This window comes from Camarhynchus parvulus, chromosome 3 (assembly GCF_901933205.1).
Source record: "Camarhynchus parvulus chromosome 3, STF_HiC, whole genome shotgun sequence".
NCBI lineage: Eukaryota > Metazoa > Chordata > Aves > Passeriformes > Thraupidae > Camarhynchus > Camarhynchus parvulus.
In genome coordinates, this window is record NC_044573.1 from 61786974 (window position 1) to 61806389 (window position 19416).

Genomic DNA, 19416 nt, shown 5'->3' on the forward strand with positions numbered 1-19416 from the left:
TATGTTTATGCAAAAATGCTGGAAGGGAAACTTTTCCTCTTCTCCTGTACAACATTTGCAAAAAAATTCTGCAGAAGTCTGAATTCTGGGTCTTGTGGGCACACAGGACATAAAAATAGTTATGATTAATATTAGGTCCCAGTGTTAAAGTTTAGAAAGAAATAGTGAAATGAAAGCTTGTAAGTCCTCAAAAAATTTGGATTTTCTTCCCACCCTGGCTACTCATTTTCTCAGTTGCCTGGTGAACAGCTTGTAGTTTGCTGTGTAAAATGGAAATCAATCTCTGATCTGCAAAAAAATCCAGCCAAGCAACAAACCCCAAAAAAATATCAATAGATTTTCTTCTTTTGCACAATAGTGGGTACTAAAACAAAGAAAATAATAAAATGTGCTAAAAAAATGAGTGTTTACAAAAGCCTATGAAGTCCTGTTTGTACACGATATTCTTCTTTTCACTTCTCTTCCAAGCAATACCAAAGCTCCTTCTCTTTTAGGGTATACTTTAATTGAGTAAATATGAAATAAGCATGAGCTACATTAACACATTTTAAATCAGAATATGCTGTGTATTCTGCAGACAGAGAGATTAAGGTGTTAAAATCTTCAGACTTCGTGCTCTTCACAGAAGAACTGCACCCAGTCTTAAAGTTTAGGTTGCAGAAGCATATTGTAAAATTCAGAAACTTCAGGGTTTTTTGAAAGCATGTTTTAATATAATAGCTGTCTCGGTAGTTTCCTCACTAAAACAATTTTCTTTTTTTCAGTTGTCTCTAAGGAATACACAAGCGAAACCCACCTTCCCATAGATGAACTGATTCAAGTTAGTGGGAATAAAAACTCAGCTAATATATTCAGCTTTCACAGAATGCATTCTCTATACTCCAATTCTTGAAGATAACATTCAAAGCTTTTGTCTTATCTTGGTCCTATTTTTATTCCACTTTTGGTATTTACTGTAAACTCTTTTACATTTGCCTACTCATTGAATATTTCCAGTCAACGCCTTTGAAATAGCCTTTGTTGCTACTACTAATAACAAAATCCTTGTTGTCTTTAAGGTTTTTGTAGAGAATAATTTCACTTTGCCTAATTATGTAAGTCTTCAAAAAGTAGATGCACTTACATAGACCTTTAATGAATGTTGTCTGCATGCAATTTGCTGAAACTCTGAATTTGGTTTTGGAAAAGATTCACTTGTTTTCAGACACAGTCAGGACTATCTATGATGGCTTTCAATCGTTCTACTTCTTTCATGCCTTTCACTATTTTAATTGAAAGAATCAAGGTTTCCTGCCACATTAAATATAGAAATATTACCTTTTATTCTCACAGTGATTGAATCACTTTGACTAGAACTAGAACTGTAGTGCTGTCTCATCAGCTGAAAAAGAACAGCACATATTCCATGTGAAAAAGCACATATTTTGAGTCTTTTATTAACATTTAGTACCTTTCTGATTTACTTTTGGTTGAAGAAACATAGCTTTTGTTTTAGCTTTACAATTTATTTGAATGCCAGGATCATGAATAGGGAAGATAAGGAAATAGTAAATTATTTTATTCTTCAGTTATTTTATAACCAGAATTTAATGAAGACCTTTTTTTGGTCATAGATATTAATAACGTGAACTTCCAAACATACAGACTATTAATTTTCTGTGGATCTCTTGTACAAATATCATTTTAATGTCTGTATGTTTCTGAAGGTATCATCAGAATTTATTCTGTATAAAAGTTACCTGCCAAAATATCCACTATATGAATCTGCAAATGCTTCAGCAATCTAATTCTTTTTAATCTATATTTCTTTCTGAAAATAGTAGCTCCTGACTAAAGCTGGTATGTGATGCAGACTGGTTATCAACATTTTCGATACTTGATCATGGGAATTGTGACTTTAACAAGCCCTTGATGTCCACGGTCTTCTATGTCCACTTGCATAGTGTTTTACTAGGGAATAGCACCCTCTGAAGTGTAAATACCAATGAGACTTCTCATGTTGTAGTGCTCCAGGTCTGAACATTTGCAAATGGAGTGAAGACCACCTAACCTATGCATGCCTATATGTGGTCAGGGAAAATGTTACAGTTCTCTCTTATAACACATATCTCATGGATGTCCCTTAAAAATGAATACTGCTCCTGCCCTGATCAGCAAGATGAACAAAAACAAACTGTTGATCTGGACTGCTGTTCAGGTTCAGTTATATGCGAGGCTGATGTCTTATTGTCACATTTTCCAATGATGTAAGAGCCATAAAAACACTTAAGCTTTTCTCCACTTACCTGTCAGAAGTACCCGGCCTGTTCAGGTCCTGAGGAATGCACAGGATGCTGTGCAGTATGTAAGTAAAGTTCTTTAAGAATATCCTATAGAATTTATTCCACACTTCCTACACAACACTTGGCCTAAGATAAATAAAGCACTATCTTACCCAGAAAAACAATTAGTACAATGTCTTTAGGCCTTCCTTTATTTCATATTGTGAATGCTACTCATTATTACTCATTTAATTATATTAGATACATCTTGTTTGTTTTCTTGTCTTCCACCATAAGAGTTTAACAGCATTGTGAATGTATTATAGCTCTGAGGGCATGGATTGTGTTAGTGAGAGGAAGATTATCAGTTACATGACCATAAGAATACAGTAAATGTAAGCTGTAAGGCTAAAATATTGACTGTAAAATAAGTGCTAATTTTCAATAGATGTGAAAGTACGCATTTTTTATTTATTAGCAGTTACATTATTACAGCTGAAGCTGCACTCTATTGATATAATAGAAAAGGAAATTAATAAAGAAAGGTTAGATGATGAATATGCCTTTGACTAGAATATAACAGCCAGCAAAATCTTGCAAACATGTAGGCAGAATTACTAAGTCACTCTCAAAAGCTTTATTAAAAATTTAGAAAGGACCATCAACTTCTGCTGCAGAGGACATCTCTATGTCTTTTCATTATACTGGCAAAGTTATGAGTTGAAACTGCTGTACTAATACTAAAGAAATATCAGACAATTTCTTGAAAGTTTCCTGAAATTAGAAAGTAGCAGCAGCTTAGGTATTCTTAAAATCCAAGCAGGAAATGTTTGAGGAACTTTATACATATGTTGAATGTGTAGAAAAAGCTTTAAAAAACCCAAACAAAACTGAAGGAGACAACTACAATCATGGGAAGCCTGTGTTATGTTTAATGTAGAGGAGCAGTAAGCCAGAAGTTAGGAGATTCCCATTGCTTCTTTTTCTCAGAATGAAAATAATACAGCTTTGCAAGGAGCATGAACTGGAGGGGAGATAAATATTAGAAGACTAGGGGCAACTAAATCCAAATCCAGATTTGAAGATCTATAAAAATACACAAAATACAATTCCACAATTTGAATATGACATCAGACTATGTGAAGAGTTAGTCAAAAAGAGAACATTGTGTTTATATGGACAAGTTTGAGCCTAATTAGAAAACTTGTGAACATAGGACAGGTTGTTTGGGAAACAATACCAGCTACCATCTCTATTTCATCTGTACAAAACAAAAGGAATTTTCTGTCAGACAGAAACCATTGGGACAAAATTAGGACAAGTATGCATAAATATCCTTTTCATGATTGAACTTCAGGCATAGGTATGCAACTTTGTTCTTGTCTTCTCCTATCCCACCAACAGTCAGAGAGAAAAGCACGAAGTCAGGAAGGTCAAGGCAAGATGCCAGGAACATTATAGAGGTCCTGCAAGCGTCTGTTGCTCACGCAAGGCGCTCAAGCTGGGTGGAAACTTTGCAGCACCTGCTGTTACTGTGGGCTAGGAATACTGAAGCTATATGGATCTGCTCTACAGAGAATGTGGGGAGGTGTTACAGCTCGTGAAGCATGGCTGAATGTTTTTGTGATGACTTTGTGCATGTTTACAGCAGATGCTAAAGATTAGTTGATTTAGAATCCATGGGAAGTAATAAGGAAACTACCATTCCAACCAGGTCAAAATTTTTCCTTGATGTAGCTCACTTTCAGTTCCAGTTAGCAATAATAACATTGAGGGGCCTCCTCAAGATGGTGGCTTTTTTATTAACTTGAAATAAAATTTTTTGAACTGTACTGAGGCAATGCTTTAACATTATGAAAGCTTTCAGGACTGATCATGCCATTAAAACAAGTGGAAAGTTTTTCTTCTCATATCACCGAGTACTGCTCTACTGAGGTCTTTCATGGTAATTAGTCTTCCACTGCCAAATTAGGCTGAACCCTATGTCTAACATTAGACAGTAACTGCAAGAGCTATGAACTTCAGAAGAATTCACATTCCAAAAAAGTAAGGAAATGGATTCCGCATCCATACATACGGCAGTGAGTTGCCCAGAAAGAGGAATTCAGACATTTCAACGCTTTTTTTTTTCATTTTTATGCCAATGTTGACTAGAAAAGTGCAATAAGAGTCAATTAAAATGATTGATAAATTTGCAACATTCTATGCTGTTAAAGACTCTAGAGCACAAGCCTTATGAGGAGCATCTGAGGCAACTGGGGGTTATTTAGCCTGGAGAAAAGGGGGCTCAGGGGAGACCTTATTGCTCTTTACAACCATCTAAAAGGAGGCTGTAGCCAGGTGGGGTCAGCTCTTTTCTCCCAAGTAAAAAGCAATGGGATGAGAGGAAATGGCCTTAAGCTTTGCCAGATGAGATTTAGGTTGGATATTAGGAAAAAAATTCTTCATGGGAAGCAAGGTTAAGTACTGGAACATGTTGCCCAGAGAAATGGTGGAGTCACCATTCCCGGAGGTCTTTAAAAGATGTGGCACTAGGGAACACAGTCTAGTGATGGCCCTGGCAGTCCTCAGACTTAATGGCTAGGCTCTAGATAATCTTAAAAGGTCTTTTCCAACCTAAAGGATTCTCTGATTCTATGCTCTGCACAAGAATGTGTAGTTTGAATTTCTTTTCTAGAATTTGGAACCTTATACTAAGATAATTTTACAAATATGTCTCTCAGTAGACAATTTTTACTGCACATAAGCTTATAATTAATGTATTCTTCCTGGTTTAGGTTATTTGTTTAGAAGCTTAATGCAAGTAGGGTAAAGAAATATTTTAGACATAGTCTGTGTGGATAGATTTTTAAAATAACTCATGTTCTGCTTTAGGAATCTTTTCATTGGGAGAATATTTTTATCTGTCACTGAATAAGGACTTTTCATAAAATATAAAGGACTGTTAGCCTACAAGTAAAACTTTCATGTTAATAATGTTCAAAATTAAGATGGCACTTCTCTGAGACACTTAATAACTAAACCATAGATCTAATTTTTTTTCCTCTCCTGAGGCCTAAATCCCATACTAAAAACATCCTCCTTGATTATATCTTTTATATGGATAAATTTTCACATTTTCAAAGGCATAGAGAAAAAGTTGGTTTTTTATAATTCAGTAAATTTATACTGAAAAAATGGATATACTCACAACATTAAGAATTTGTTCTGTAGCACTATTCATAAGTTTTTTCTTAGTGAAAAAATCTAGGTTTTTTTCATTTGTTTATATGAAGATTAATAATACTGTTATGGCATATATACTTGAAAAAAATTAATTTGGGATTTGTAGCTACTCCATCAGATGGAAAATTGAGTTAGCATCTTTTGCAGGAAACAGGAAAACCTTGAACTGTAATAATCCATTGATAACTCTGCCAATTCTTTCTCTCTAAATCACAAAAGTTTTATAAAACCACTATTATACACCAGAAAAGACTAAGCAAAGAGAATATCCGCCCTATAATATGCACCAAAAAAAAGAGTACCTTGGTAAACTTGCATTTCTTTATATGTTCTATGCATATTTCCATGGCTATCATGCCACTTAGATGGCATTTCAAGTTAGAGTTGACATAGAAATTGGAACATGACTCATAGTTTAGAAATGAAACAAATAGCCTTTTAGGGGCACACATCAAAGTGTTCCTTTTCAAGCACTCATTTTTGCAAGAAAACTTCATAACAGACACCCAAAATCTGAATTTGCATTCCATAGTTTCTTTTGCCAAGTAGGAGTGGAGAGCTGTGAAACTGTACTTACCTGTGCATAGATTCAAATCCAGATTTTCCCATTATTTCAAATTTTATTTTAAATGCCACATGAATATCTCACTTCCTAATGGGGAATATTTCTAGGCATTATTATAAGTATTGGCTCAATTTTTGGAGACAAATAATGTAGCCAGGTAATCACTTCTTGCATTTATCACTGGAATAAGTTAGAGAACCAAATTTCATATTTATGTGTTCTGTTGAGGTCTTTATTATAATATCTTCCTTACTCTGCTGAGATCAGAAGAGGTGTGATAGGAAAATTCAAATTGTAAATCTCTATCCCCCCATAATAAATGGGTTTGGGACCTGATAGCCAGGTCACAGATACATGAGTCCCTAAACCAACCTTTAGGTTATTCATTATGTTTCTAAAGAACTATTTTGCCTTTTTTATTCTTTTGGAATGTAACAGTGTGGAAATTAGCCATATTATACGGTCTCTGGACTTAGGTATGGGTACAAGACAGATTCAGTAATAGACTCATTTGTTGTTAATTTACTTGTGGCTAAAACTCAGATGTTGCTAACAATTTCTAAAACCTAATCATGACCTCATTCTGCAGAGAGGTGTTGACTGATTTGGGCTGGCAAGAGGAAGCATGCAGAGAATGGATACAGTTACTGAAGGAATTCTGTTTTTTCCTCAGGTAGCCTTCAAAGAATCCTGAATTTTCTTGGTTTTTTCAGTGTGTACAGGAGATTCCACAAAAACATCTGCATAGGGAGAAAAGAGAAAAGGTGCCTAGGGCTCTGTACCTGTGCATGAACATTCATGTAGTGATTTTTCTCATTAAACTTACATTGAAAAGTTTTTCACACATTCCAAAACTTGTTCAGAGTATAATCCTGAGTAAAATTGATTAAAATATGGCTAAATTATGGTAGCTGGTTCAGGAATGAGTCTCAAAAATATTGATTTGAAATAAAATTTTCTTCTAAGGTGTGATCATCTGGCATAACATTCTATTAAATAAAACTTTTTAAAACAGTGTAAGGATTTCTCAGCTCTTGAAGATTTCAGAATACATGTTAGATGACAGGTGTGTTGTGAATATGAACCCTCAACAAAGATCAACTGTTCTCACTGTGACAGCATATCCTACATGTCTCAGCTGCCCTTAGGGATCATGCCTTTTTCCAAATAAAGATTAGGGATGAATGATATTGTTAATTTAATCTATCAAGGTTAAACTTCCACTTCAAATTACAACTTTAGGAATTGTTATTGCAAAAACAAAATGATGAGACACACTAATTTTTTACCTAAATGCTGAATTCTATTCCTCTGTGTCAGTTTAAGATCCCTCGTGTCCTAAAATTGAAAGAATATTTGCCAAAGGATTTTTTCAGACCAAAAACAGAAGAAAAAAAAATAAACCAACCCAAACTCAAAGTCTTCAGATGAACCATTTCTATGATTGCCACTGCTTCCTAGAATTCTCTTCTTACACTGAATACAAAGAGCACATCAGAAATAGTTTTGGATTTATATATTAGGATATAAAATAGGATAGGAATAGGATAGAAAAATAACTTTAAAATCAAGTTTCAGAAAGCCTAATTTCCCTAGTATTTTAGGTGCCTATGTAATGGGCTTGCCTTTAGCTATTCTGTAAGTATACAGATGGAGTACTCCTGCATTTATTTGAAAATAACTCCCTGACAGAAATAGGCCTTGGTTCATCTGTTTACTATAGCTAACTACTGTCTCTTGAGAAATTGGTTATACTATTTTGTAAGCAACATAAGTTCTCTTCAGCAACTTGCTTTCCGTTTTCTCTCTCACAGACAGGATGACCTATAATGTAGTTGCAAATTGCCATTCACAGGTGAGACCTAACAGTAACATAGATGACTAACTTGCCACAAGAACTTATTATAGTTTTCCCCTTCTGTCAGATGAGAATTTTTTCCCCCAATTTTTAACAAAGTTTTCTCTCTCTGTGTATGTATATATATGTACTATATAACTTACCATTGCAAACTCTGTTGTTTGCCAAACATACCTTTATCTTCTGTCTCTGGTAAATGACCTGCAGCCATGTTTACTCAGTATGTTTTATGAGTATATACATTTAAACTATGCACATGTTGAACTCCAGATTTGAGTGCTGTAGTGACTGGGTAGCTCCATATGGAAGACTTGTCAGACTTGCACCATAACTCGCAGAGTATAGTAAATTATTGTTAGAACTACTTTTGTTTTCAGAATCTGTAAATGCCAGTACATTAAGTCATATAAAATTGGTCCAACCCTCAGGGCCATGTTCGCTTGAAATAAAAGAAATCAAGCAAATAATCATATTAAATATTCCTCAATACACTCATTTGAGAGAAAATAGTAGTTCCATCAGAGGAAATAAAGATCTTCAATTGTCTTCATAGAGTTTCTTTATACTGGTAGACTTGTCCAGAATGAAGATAAGTGTGTGGAACTTACTATTTATTCTAGTAAGTTTCATTATTTATTAGGATTGTCATAATTTTACAGATGAGAACAGATTAATTTTTTTTCAACAATAAAAAATAAGTCAATGGTTTTTTTCTAATCCCTTCTGAATATTTCAAGGATGTGTAAAGTTGAGTTTCCAAAATGTAATAACAAGGGAACTGCACACAGCGCGGTTGCTTCAGAAGGTCTACTGCTATTTAGAGATAAATGGCAATCGTTTTTCTCCAACTTTCATTTTGACATTTTAAAAGATAAGATGTACCTCTCAGCTTATATCAACTCAGAAGTGTGTCTAAATATCCCTTTGGCATCTCTTTCTGAAATGTCAGGTTGCTAAGATGAACAGGAAGGTAAAACTTTTTACTGTTTCAGAGCACCAATTATTTCCAAAGAAAGGAAGGTATTTGTACAGATCAATAAAAAAATTTGGGTGTGGAACCAAACAAATAGTGGATTTTTCAGGCTGCTGCTAGTTTGAGTGTTCAGAATTCAGTTGCGTTCTTATCTCATCTGCATACTGAGAAGCTAGAAATGAAACATTTGATTTTTTAAAGAATCACATTCCTAAGACAATGTAAAACGTATCAAACTGAAGAGCTACTTAGAAGAGAAAAATGTAAATTTCCAGTTTCAGATCATGAAAAGGTGAAATCTGGTGCCTTTTGGAAAGGAAGCAGCTCAGTGTCTCTTTTCCATATCTTAGTATCTATTTTAAACTGCAGTGAATTACATTTCTCTTGTTACTATCAACTGCACATCCTCCAGCTTTGATTTCATAAAATAATTTATCCTATTTTTATTTTTATTCATTCCTGTGGTCTAAAGGTCTAAAGAAATAATTGCAAAAAGTGATATAGTTGTAATTAAAATCTGTAAAATTTCCCAATAAATTGTTATCTCTTAAATCTGGTACTCAGGTCTTCCCTTACTATTATTTCTAAAATAATTTCAGGTATTAACTATTACAGATAGGTTCACAATACAATCAGTCATATAAGACTAACAGCACAGAAGATCTTTTAATTACTGCTAATGCCTTCTTTGTCTGAGGTACTGGAATAATCAGAATACTATAAAAGCCTGCTGAAATGCATATGCAGACAGGAAAGAATCCCAAAGAGCAGAAGGTTAAATCTCATATCAGTCTAAGGTTCTTTAGAAGCAATTTTGGAGTGAAGAAATTTTTACACTTCCTTGCTAAGTTATGAGACAGATTTCTTCTGCTTAATTTGAAGTTTCACCAATGCTCTACTAGAGTATGAAATTCAAACATGTAAGAAAAGATGAAAATTCAGCTCCAAATCTCTGAAGTTCAACTTTTAGTGTGATTTAGGGTTCATTTTGTATGAACTTTCAATGGGATGTGGACACCTAAATCCTTCAGATATCTGCTGACCTTACCAGGCACTCTGAGGACAAAGCTTAGAAGTATATCAACTGAGAGGGAGTTAACTTATTTTACTGCTGATTGTATTTTAAAGTACAGTGTAATTTAGGTCTGGCTGAAACTGGTTTTCACTTCCCCTACTTGAAGTTCTCAGATTGTTTCAAGACAACTGCACAAAAAGGTAGATATTCATATGTAATTTATCTAATTCTACATTTCGTACCTTGGCTCTATTCCAGAACAAGCAATAGCCAGTATTAATACTTCTTCAACAGGACCCAGTGATGCATTCCTGAAAAAACAAGTTTCATTCCTGCAGGGAAAATATGATTGGAGCAAAGAGACCTTTTTGCAGTTATGTACACTTTTTCCTTTCCAAAATCTTCCTGTTATCTTCTTATCAGTTACACTGGTTGCTAATACAAATTGATTTTTCCAGCTGTGCTTCCCAGAATTTCTTCCCTACTACCCGATTCTGTTCTCTCAGATTTTCTAGACAAACCATCCTCTATTGCTACTGTTTGAATTTCTCTCCTTGATCAGTAGGGAGGTGAAGTCCAGATTCCCTTCAGGGAATTCTGACTCCTTTTGTACAGTGAAAGTCCAAATCTATCATTTCAATCTGCATGGCAAGGAGTTAACCACATATGCCAACGTCTTACATGAGGTACAACCAATATTTTATATACACAAAAGTTTTTTAAAGACATTCTTTACAGCTGTCCTCAGGGGGAAAAAATATCAGATGCATGCATTCAAATAATTTCAGCAGATGGAAAATGAAGGTTTGAAAGTATCTAGTCTTTTTTAGCAGCCACTGTTGAGGAAAAAGTTTTAAATGCTTAGACCCTGCCCTGCCAATATACTTACTCAGCATTCAGGGAAATGAAATAAAGAAAATTCCTGAGTCAGAGATTGTGTCTTCGTATTCAAAAGTCCTTATTTCTTACATGTAGTTGTCCAGTCCCTACTGCAACCTTGTTTTACATCACTGGAAAGTAATTTTCTGACCATACAGATATGGAGGTTTCCTAGTTAGTATTAGTTATTTTCTACTGAGATCCTTTACTTTTTTCCACCCAGCCCATTGTAGTGTACTGTATCTGCACAGGGTTTTCATGGAAAGATTTTGGTAGTGGAGGAGGATACAGAGGTGGTTCGCAGATGAAGTTTCCAGAAGTCTCCCCCATGTTTGACAGATCCAATATGGCTCCAGAATGGACTCACCACTGGCAAAGACTGATTCCATGGTGATGAGAGTACCACCTGTGAGATAAAATATTTAGGAAGGGGAGAAATTAAAAAAAAAATCAGACACAGGGACAAGAGAGAATGAGTGAGAGGAACAGCTCTGCAGACTGCAAGGTCAATGAAGGAGAAGGTGCCCCAGACACCTGCAGCCCAAGGTGCAGCCCATGGTAAGGCAGGCTGGCTCCTTGCAGTCCTACAGGGAAGCAGATAATCACCTGCAGCCCCTGGAGGACCCCACACCAGAGCAGGTGTGTGCCCACACAGGAGGCTGTGAGCCCATGGGGATCCTATGCTGGAGCGGCTCCTGGCAGAAATGTTACCCTCTGGGGAATCAGTGTTGGAGCAGCCTTTTCCTGGAGGACTGCACCCCAGAGAAGAGACCCACCCTAGAGCAGTTTGTGAAGAACTGCAGCCCACGGGAAGGCATCAGGTTGGAGTGATTCCTGGAGGATTGTCTCCTATGGGAGAGATGCATGCTGGAGAAGGGGAAGAGTGCGAGTCCTCCCCCTGAGGAAAAAAATGCAGAGATGCAACACACAATGAACCAACTGACCACAAACCCCATTCCCTCTCCCCCTGCAACTCTGCAGGGACAATGCAGAGAAATCTCAAATGAAATTAAGAGAGTGTTTGAAAGATTCAGATTATATTTCTAATTAGCAATTGTGATTGATTCAACTAATTTCCGTAAGTCCAGTCTGTTTTTCCCATGGCAATAACTGGTGCCTGGTTTTGTCCTGTTCCTATCTCAACCCATGAGCCTTTTCTTACATTTTCTATCCCCTGTCCAGGGAAGGATATGAGTATTATGGCTTTGGGGAGCCCCTCGAATCCAGCCAGGGTCAACCTACCATAGTATCCTAAGCAACTGCAATTATTACAATCCCAAAATACATGTCACATGTACTAACGTGCATACAGCATTAAGAATTTCTAGTTTTCACTCCATAATAGTGCTATTAGCATTATTTACTGATGCTGTATGAAGTACACAATTTCTTTGGACTTGATAATGAAATGGCTTGATAGAATGTATCTTTTCTTTTAAAAGCTGCTTATTGAAATCGATGAAATGAAAAGATTGGTGTACATAATTTCTTGGACAATGAATAGAAAGATTAATACCATCTACTTCCTGAAATTATCAGATGTTCTGTATTGATCAAAAATAAAACCAATACAGATATAATAACAGAAGAGGAAATTAAAAACATACACAGACCAACCACCATAATAATTATAAGTGCCTTTTCTGAATCCAATCATTCAGCTTATTTTCATACACCATCTTCTCCATATTCCATAACATCTATTCTATTTCTTTTGTCATGTAGAATTGGTTGCTGCATAATCTCCAGCCCTGTTTTCCACATTTCATAAAGATAATTACATTTTTATAACTATCAGTCACCGATAAATCTGCATATGTTCTCTTATATACATTCCCAGACACAGCTTTCTAAGCCTCTAGTCTGCAACAGGACTACCTTGAGGTCTGAGAAGTTGTAAATATACACAGGTGTTGAGAGGTTTTTTCTCTTTGCACTTTAATTATATGAACAGTAAAGCAACACTTTGGTACATTGTTTAATGAATTTAAAAGTGCATAACTTCTGGTATCAGTTGTGAAACTCCATTTATTTATTTTTCCATTCAGGTGTTCCAGTGGCCTTTGTTCATTCATATATACAGAGATATAATTTGATACAAAGAGAAGAAATTGCTGAGTGTTAGTAATTTCAAGAGAAGATATCTGCTGCATCTCTAAATAAACTAGCTTTTCTTAAAATTTTCACATTTCTGCTCAAAAGCTCGTAGAAGCTTGTCCATGCTCAGAAGACCTACACTAGTTGCTCATCACCCATTTTTGGGCTGCATCGTGGATCCTCGTTCTACTCACAATCTGTTGCAGATAACAGTGAGAGAGAGGAGCTTTCACAGATAAGCTCAATTTGCCTATTTACGTTGTCTTTCCCTGTTTCTAGATTCTTCTCTTGTTGTCATCTTATTGCAAAAGTTCCATATCTTCTCAGTAATTCCTCATAGACAGCTCCTCATAGCACCAACTCCTTCACAGCACAACCAACAAACTTCAACCCTCTCCTCAGCCAGCTAACCCACTCTTTTATATCACTCATCCTCATTGGACACAGCTGTGGCCTGTTAAGGGCAGGCCTGTTGCTAATCTTTGGTGATTAGTACAGCTGCAGCTCCTCAAGGGTGAGATTGCCTTCTGCGCTATATTTTCTTACATTCTATCCCACCACATTCTCTGTGTTAGAAAAAGTCTCGTATCTCTATTTCCATGTATGTCCAGTTGAAGTCATGGTCTGTGTTAGTGCATCTAGCTGAGTTTCTAACCTATTGAAGTTTGGCAGGACTACAGATCTTCCACAGAAAATGGTTTTAAATCCACTTTAATTGCATCCTTTAGCAATATTTGGAAGAGATCAAAAGGTTTTTACCAGCTGCAGCGCTCTTGCTCTTTCTCCTCTGAAATATTCTACACTCAGTTGGTTCTTGTCCAGTAGCTGCATTTTTGGCCCCTGGTACTGGTCAGATAAGATGATAGAGGCTCTCTGTTCAGTGCATAGAGTGAGTCCTGAAGGTCTCCTCTCGCTCACCATTTTGTTTTCACATAAATATATAAACAAGACAAAAAGCATGAAAAAAGTCATTAGGTTGCTTTAGGAAAAAAATATTATTACTAATAATTCATTGTAAGGTACCAATTATTGACCACGGAAATAATTCTGTCTTTTCCTTTATGTTCATATAAGCCGAGAAGAAGGAATCCTAGCAGAGATATTGAAACAGGAGGATGTCACAGTCAGGCATAAGTATCCCCTGAACAGCAGGTGTAGGTGTAATCCTTTCTTGTGGTAGAAATAATTTTCCTCATGTGGGGAAAGAGTGATTATTGTGGTGCCTGCAGGTCTGTGGACTCACTAAGGGTGATGTGCTGAGTTTGAAAAAAATGCAGCAGATTATCTTATATCCATTGCCCACTTCTTCAGTGAAGGGTTCTAATCCCTTGTCCTCTTCTCCCTGTGGTGCCCTGCTTACTGTAGGCTGAGACTCCTGCCTGCCTGATCCCAACAGTGCTGAGTTGATAAGGTCACCAGGTTAAAGCCCAAGGCTTGAGCTGGTGCTTAACATCCAGTGTCAATTTTTACAGCCATTTTTTCTCTTCCCTGCTTCCTTAATTAGTGTTTAAATATTCCAAGTGAAGTGGAATAGGTCAAACAGAAGCCATTAATGACCTGAATCCAGAATGTTCTGTAGCCTATTTACTGGAGTGCTCATCTAGGGAATACAACAGACATGTCAAAATCTACCAGCCCTCTCATTTAGAGCACACTGCAGTGAGGTTTCTCACATCCCAATGCATTGCCCTAGCAACAATATTATTATTTAAAAGTGAACAACCTCTTTTTTTAGTATTGTAACTAGCCCTCTGCTTTTAATATACCTAGCCTTAAAAAGACATCGCACACTGAATATTTTACTTAATTTTTTGTCCTATTGGAAGAATAAGATTGTTATACATAAAATAGTTATGAAGTGATATAGAGAAAATTACTCTTTTCACCTGAATGAGTCTGAGCAGAATTGGTTCAATTATTAATTTTGGATGTTTAGTTTTGTTTTGTTGCATTTTTCTACTAGAGTAGTGGAGCTGTAGCTGTTGAACTCTAAAATCAAGTCCCCATCCTTAACCATGGGCTTCTATACTTATTAAGTTTTAAGGAGATAATGCCTCAGTCCACAAATACATGGAGTATTTTACTAAGCTGCCAGGACTACAACCTCACTCTAGATTCTGAAAGTCACACAGTGTTCTCCTCAAAGTTGTCACCAATTGTCAAGGTTTATTTATACTTACGAGACCTTATGGGTCTTCAGATTGTATTCTAAGTGACAACCCTGAAACCAGAGGAATAGTAAGAATCTCAGAGTTTTAGCTGTTTGGAATTTAGCAAATCAATCTGTTGATGTAAAGGTGACATTTGCGACCTGATGGGGCAGTCCTGTGTGCATGAGAAATTGTGATGTGCAGTCAGAGGTATACATCCCTGGAGTAATCTTTTTATAGAAATATATATATATAACTTTTTTAAGTTCCCATCCTCATTGAAAATCAATACCAATCACAACCCAAAGTGCCAAGAGGCTCTAGCAGACATGTGGCGGTGGATTAAAATTGGATGGCTGAAATTGTAGCAGCCTTCAGCTGCACCCTCCACTCCTGTGATGGATGTTGCCTCTCCCAGAGCAGGGACAACTGATCTGCTCATGAATCTCCTGATCCACTACAGTGCTTATCAAAAGTAAACTGACTTGGATTCAGGCTGGCTGTAATATGGAAACAGAAATTTGTCTTAAAGGAGAAAATATTTATTATGTAGACAGCAAGGATACCTAGGAAATTTCAGCAATCTGATTTTAACCTGCTGCTGAATGACCTCTGCTAATTGTAAATGTAGAACTCAATAGGCTCCATCAGGTGATTTCAAAGCAACAAAAATGCCTGTTTGAGTGCCTCAGTCCCCCACTGGGCACCTGAATCTCCACTGACCACTTGGGCAGGAGTTCTGCCTAACTTTGGCACTTTTCTGAGAAAAAGGAGAATCACTGCTGGCTGAACTGATGAAAATATTGTATATACATCCCCTTTTTCTCTGTTGCTAGCTTCATAAATATTATCACCGAAGACTTGCAGAGAAAGTTAGAACTGGTAGAAAGTAGACAGAAATGAACAGAGCACCTAGACAACTGAAAGCGAGAAAGAAGCAGAGAAAAACATGAGGCTAACACCTTGGGTACCACAATAATAGAATGCTTCTGGAGAGAGGGAGATCATCTCAGTGTTACTGCCTCTTCATTTTGGAGTCATGAAATGGTGATGGTATCAATATACAATCCACCCTACATGAGATTATGTAGCAGCAAGCAATGTATTTCTCAGGAGTCGTCAGATAAAATCCTCATGTCAATTTTGTTTATATAGGTATCTAGGGACATAAACATCTAATTTCTATTTGCTTTAGGACATCCTGTCTAGATTTTTTTCTTAGGCAGTTCCAAAGTTACTGTCCTTTAAATTTTGCCTGCCAGTCCTGTGAGGACATTTTTGATAATGTAAAGCATTTAAAACAATACTGGAAATCTTTCTTAGGCCCCTGAATCACACTGTAAGCACCTGTATCAGGAACATCTAGCAGTGTAACGGTACTTTCCTAGCTTGACTTCCAGTCAAATTTGAATCAATAACTGTTCACTCACACTTTAATGACTGTGAATGTAATGACAGTGATTTTATTGTATAACATCCTAAGTTCTTAAAGGGAAATCTGACTTGACTACATCAACAGCCAAAAGCTTGTCATAGATAACCTTCTAGCATACTTGAGCTCTGTCTCTGCAGCATTGCTCTGATTGATAAATCATCAGTTACTATTTTCTTCACCAAAGAAGACGTGTAGTGGTCTGAGTTTGAAAAGTTAGGTATACTAAACAGTAAGGAACTATTTTTACATAGCAACAAACCTAGAGCAATGATCCTTTGACTGGTAATTATAAGTCTATGTCTGTATACACACATCGAGTTTTAATTGTTTGTATTATAACTGCAAATATCTGCCACTAGGATGTCCTTGAAGACATGCTGTGGTACTAATCAGATTTGTCAAGATGAGACAGTACCTTTCTATTCTCTCTTACACATCATAAACTCTGACTGATATCTCCAAGGGGAAAAATGCATAATGTGTCATTTATGACCTGTTACATGCACAAATTACTTCCATCGTGTATGCAGTAAGGATGACAAAATGCTATTGATTTTGAATTTGACTTAGGAAGATGATCTTTATTCTTAGTTGTCACTTGGCAGATTTTTCCTCCTGCTCTGAATTGTTTGATCTAAAATTTTTGTTTGGAGAAATGGAAGCAGTGATGGTTTTATAATATTTTTTTAAATGTATACATTCTATCCTAGGGGATAGGCATTATTTATGAGTAGAACAAATATTCTATAAATAAGAACAAATTTCAAATAAGTAACACAAAACATGTAATATGGCAATTTTGATTTTACAGCTCTGCTGTGTAGCAGAGCAGTTTTTCAGGGCTTGAGGCAAGGCATTGATAAGCAAGATGCTTGTGCAGAAGCAAAATTAAAAGGCAGACCTAAGGGAACTACTCATTAATACAATGCACTGCATAATAAATTTTTTTTAAAAAAGAATTCTAGAACAGATTAAGACATGAATTTGAAAACTCAGCAGATATGACAGATTAAGGATTAGGGAACCTTTTCTAACAAAATTGTCCTTCCTAATTTTATGTTTTTGTCAGATGCATAAAGGGGCATTTCAGTATCAGATTAGGATATTGTTTTAACATTCTACAGGGAAAGAACAAAACCATTATTCATTAGCATAAGGATCAGAAGAATTGTTTGGGCAAAATAGGAAGGGAAAATTACGTATATATGGTAATATTAATGATTTTATCCTTTCTTCATTCCTTTATTTCTTTAAGAATATAAATGTTGTGATTCTCAAAGAGAGTCTAAATAGAGATTGTGATGGTAAATATTGGAAAGTCTTCAACAGCCTGTACCTTAGCTCCAGCAAAATTTTCTCAGTGCCTATTTGTCATTTTCTATGTCAAAAGTGAAATTGAATCTGCTTACCTTCATACAGAGCAAATCTGTCACACAGAAAATATCATTTTTATAGATTGCATCAACAGTGACAGAAGACAAACAAAAAGCAAAGACCTGCACAAACCAGGTGCCACCTGATTCCTTGAAAGTTTAGATGTCTGTATGGGCAAGGGTCTCTTAAATCATTGAAATTAATTTATGGAAGTTGGTGTCAACAATTAGACCAAGAACACATGTAATATATCTTTGAAGATTTTAACTCTAACATGCAAGAAGATATTGCAAACTAAGTGGAGATACTGTGGTCTTCTACTAGTTTGAACTGTGTTCAGAATACTTTTACTATTGTTATTGTATATAATGGAGAAAAATAGACCTCCCTAGATTGTTTAGGTTATCAAAATATATTTTATGAAGCAGATTAAGTTCAGAACTTTCAAATACAGTTAGGTTTCAGTTACCATAGTTTTGGTTTGTGTGCAGAATTAATGTTTGTGTCCAGAATTAGCATTTTTAGTACCTCAGGAAGTAGGTTAAGTCACTACTGTTACTGTCCATTACATAGTTAATGTGTGTCAGCTGGTCACTTAGCTGAGTAACATTCAACTTCCTACCAGCTTTTTATTACCAAACCTATGCTTTCTGCAATCAAGTCTACTTTGCCATTGTAACTCTAGTTTCTTAGGAGATTATTTCATTAAATAAAAAATTCCACAAACAAAGGTATTTAAAATCACCTACAACCTTATTCACAACTTTTAAGGATCCTGGAGACGGAAATAATTTCTATTTCTGTGGGATGAAATGAAGTATATATGTATTTCTCTTCCTACTGATACATGTCCTTCACAGCAGAATTCCAGCCAAACCTCAAGTGGCATAGATGCATTAGCTCCATTAAAGTCAATGGAAGTTCACTTAATCATATCACCTGAGAATCTGGCCTACAGCCCGTAACAAGACAATCCTTTGGAGGGTAATAATATTTTATGCTTTCATCAATCACTCCCCTAGGCCTGTAGCTATTTGTGGCAGACTCAAAAATGTCATATAATAAAAAAGCCTGTTTGTGACTATTTCTTCCAGAAAGTCCAAGAACCTTTTTTCAGTAATAAAATATTTATATTTCTTTTAAACATTCTGATGACAAAACAATTTCAAAAGAACATTCATATTCTTGGCTTTAAGGCTCCAAGCTGTTACAATGTTTTCCTCTGTTTTGTCTGTTTGTACAGGACACATGTCGACAACCACGACGATAATAGATGGTAAGAACGGCTCCGTTCCTTCGTCATCCATGAAAGTGGGCAAGAAGTCAGTGACAGAAGACTTTGTGAACACGTTCAGCTCTCCAGCAGCATGGCTTCTTGTTGTTGCTCTGATTGTTACCTGGTCAGCAGTAGCTATTGTAATGTTTGACCTGGTGGATTACAAAGACTTAGCAGGTAAAACTTAGCATATTCTCTTTGACTCCTTTTATATACAAATTTAAAAATTTATTAAGCAGAATCTATTACACAAATATGTCAGTGTCTCACCTCCTTGGGGACAGCACAGTGTCTCCGCTGAGTCTACA

At 36.0% G+C, this 19416-nt stretch overlaps 1 protein-coding gene across 1 annotated transcript in view; it reads left to right on the forward strand.

Annotated features, from left to right (window-relative positions):
• TRDN (triadin) overlaps positions 1–19416 on the forward strand; it is a 108836-nt gene that overhangs the window by 11260 nt on the left and 78160 nt on the right. The window contains exon 2 of the mRNA XM_030944752.1: positions 19076–19285. Within this exon, the coding sequence (XP_030800612.1) occupies positions 19076–19285 (210 nt within the window). The remainder of the gene's footprint in view (positions 1–19075; positions 19286–19416) is intronic.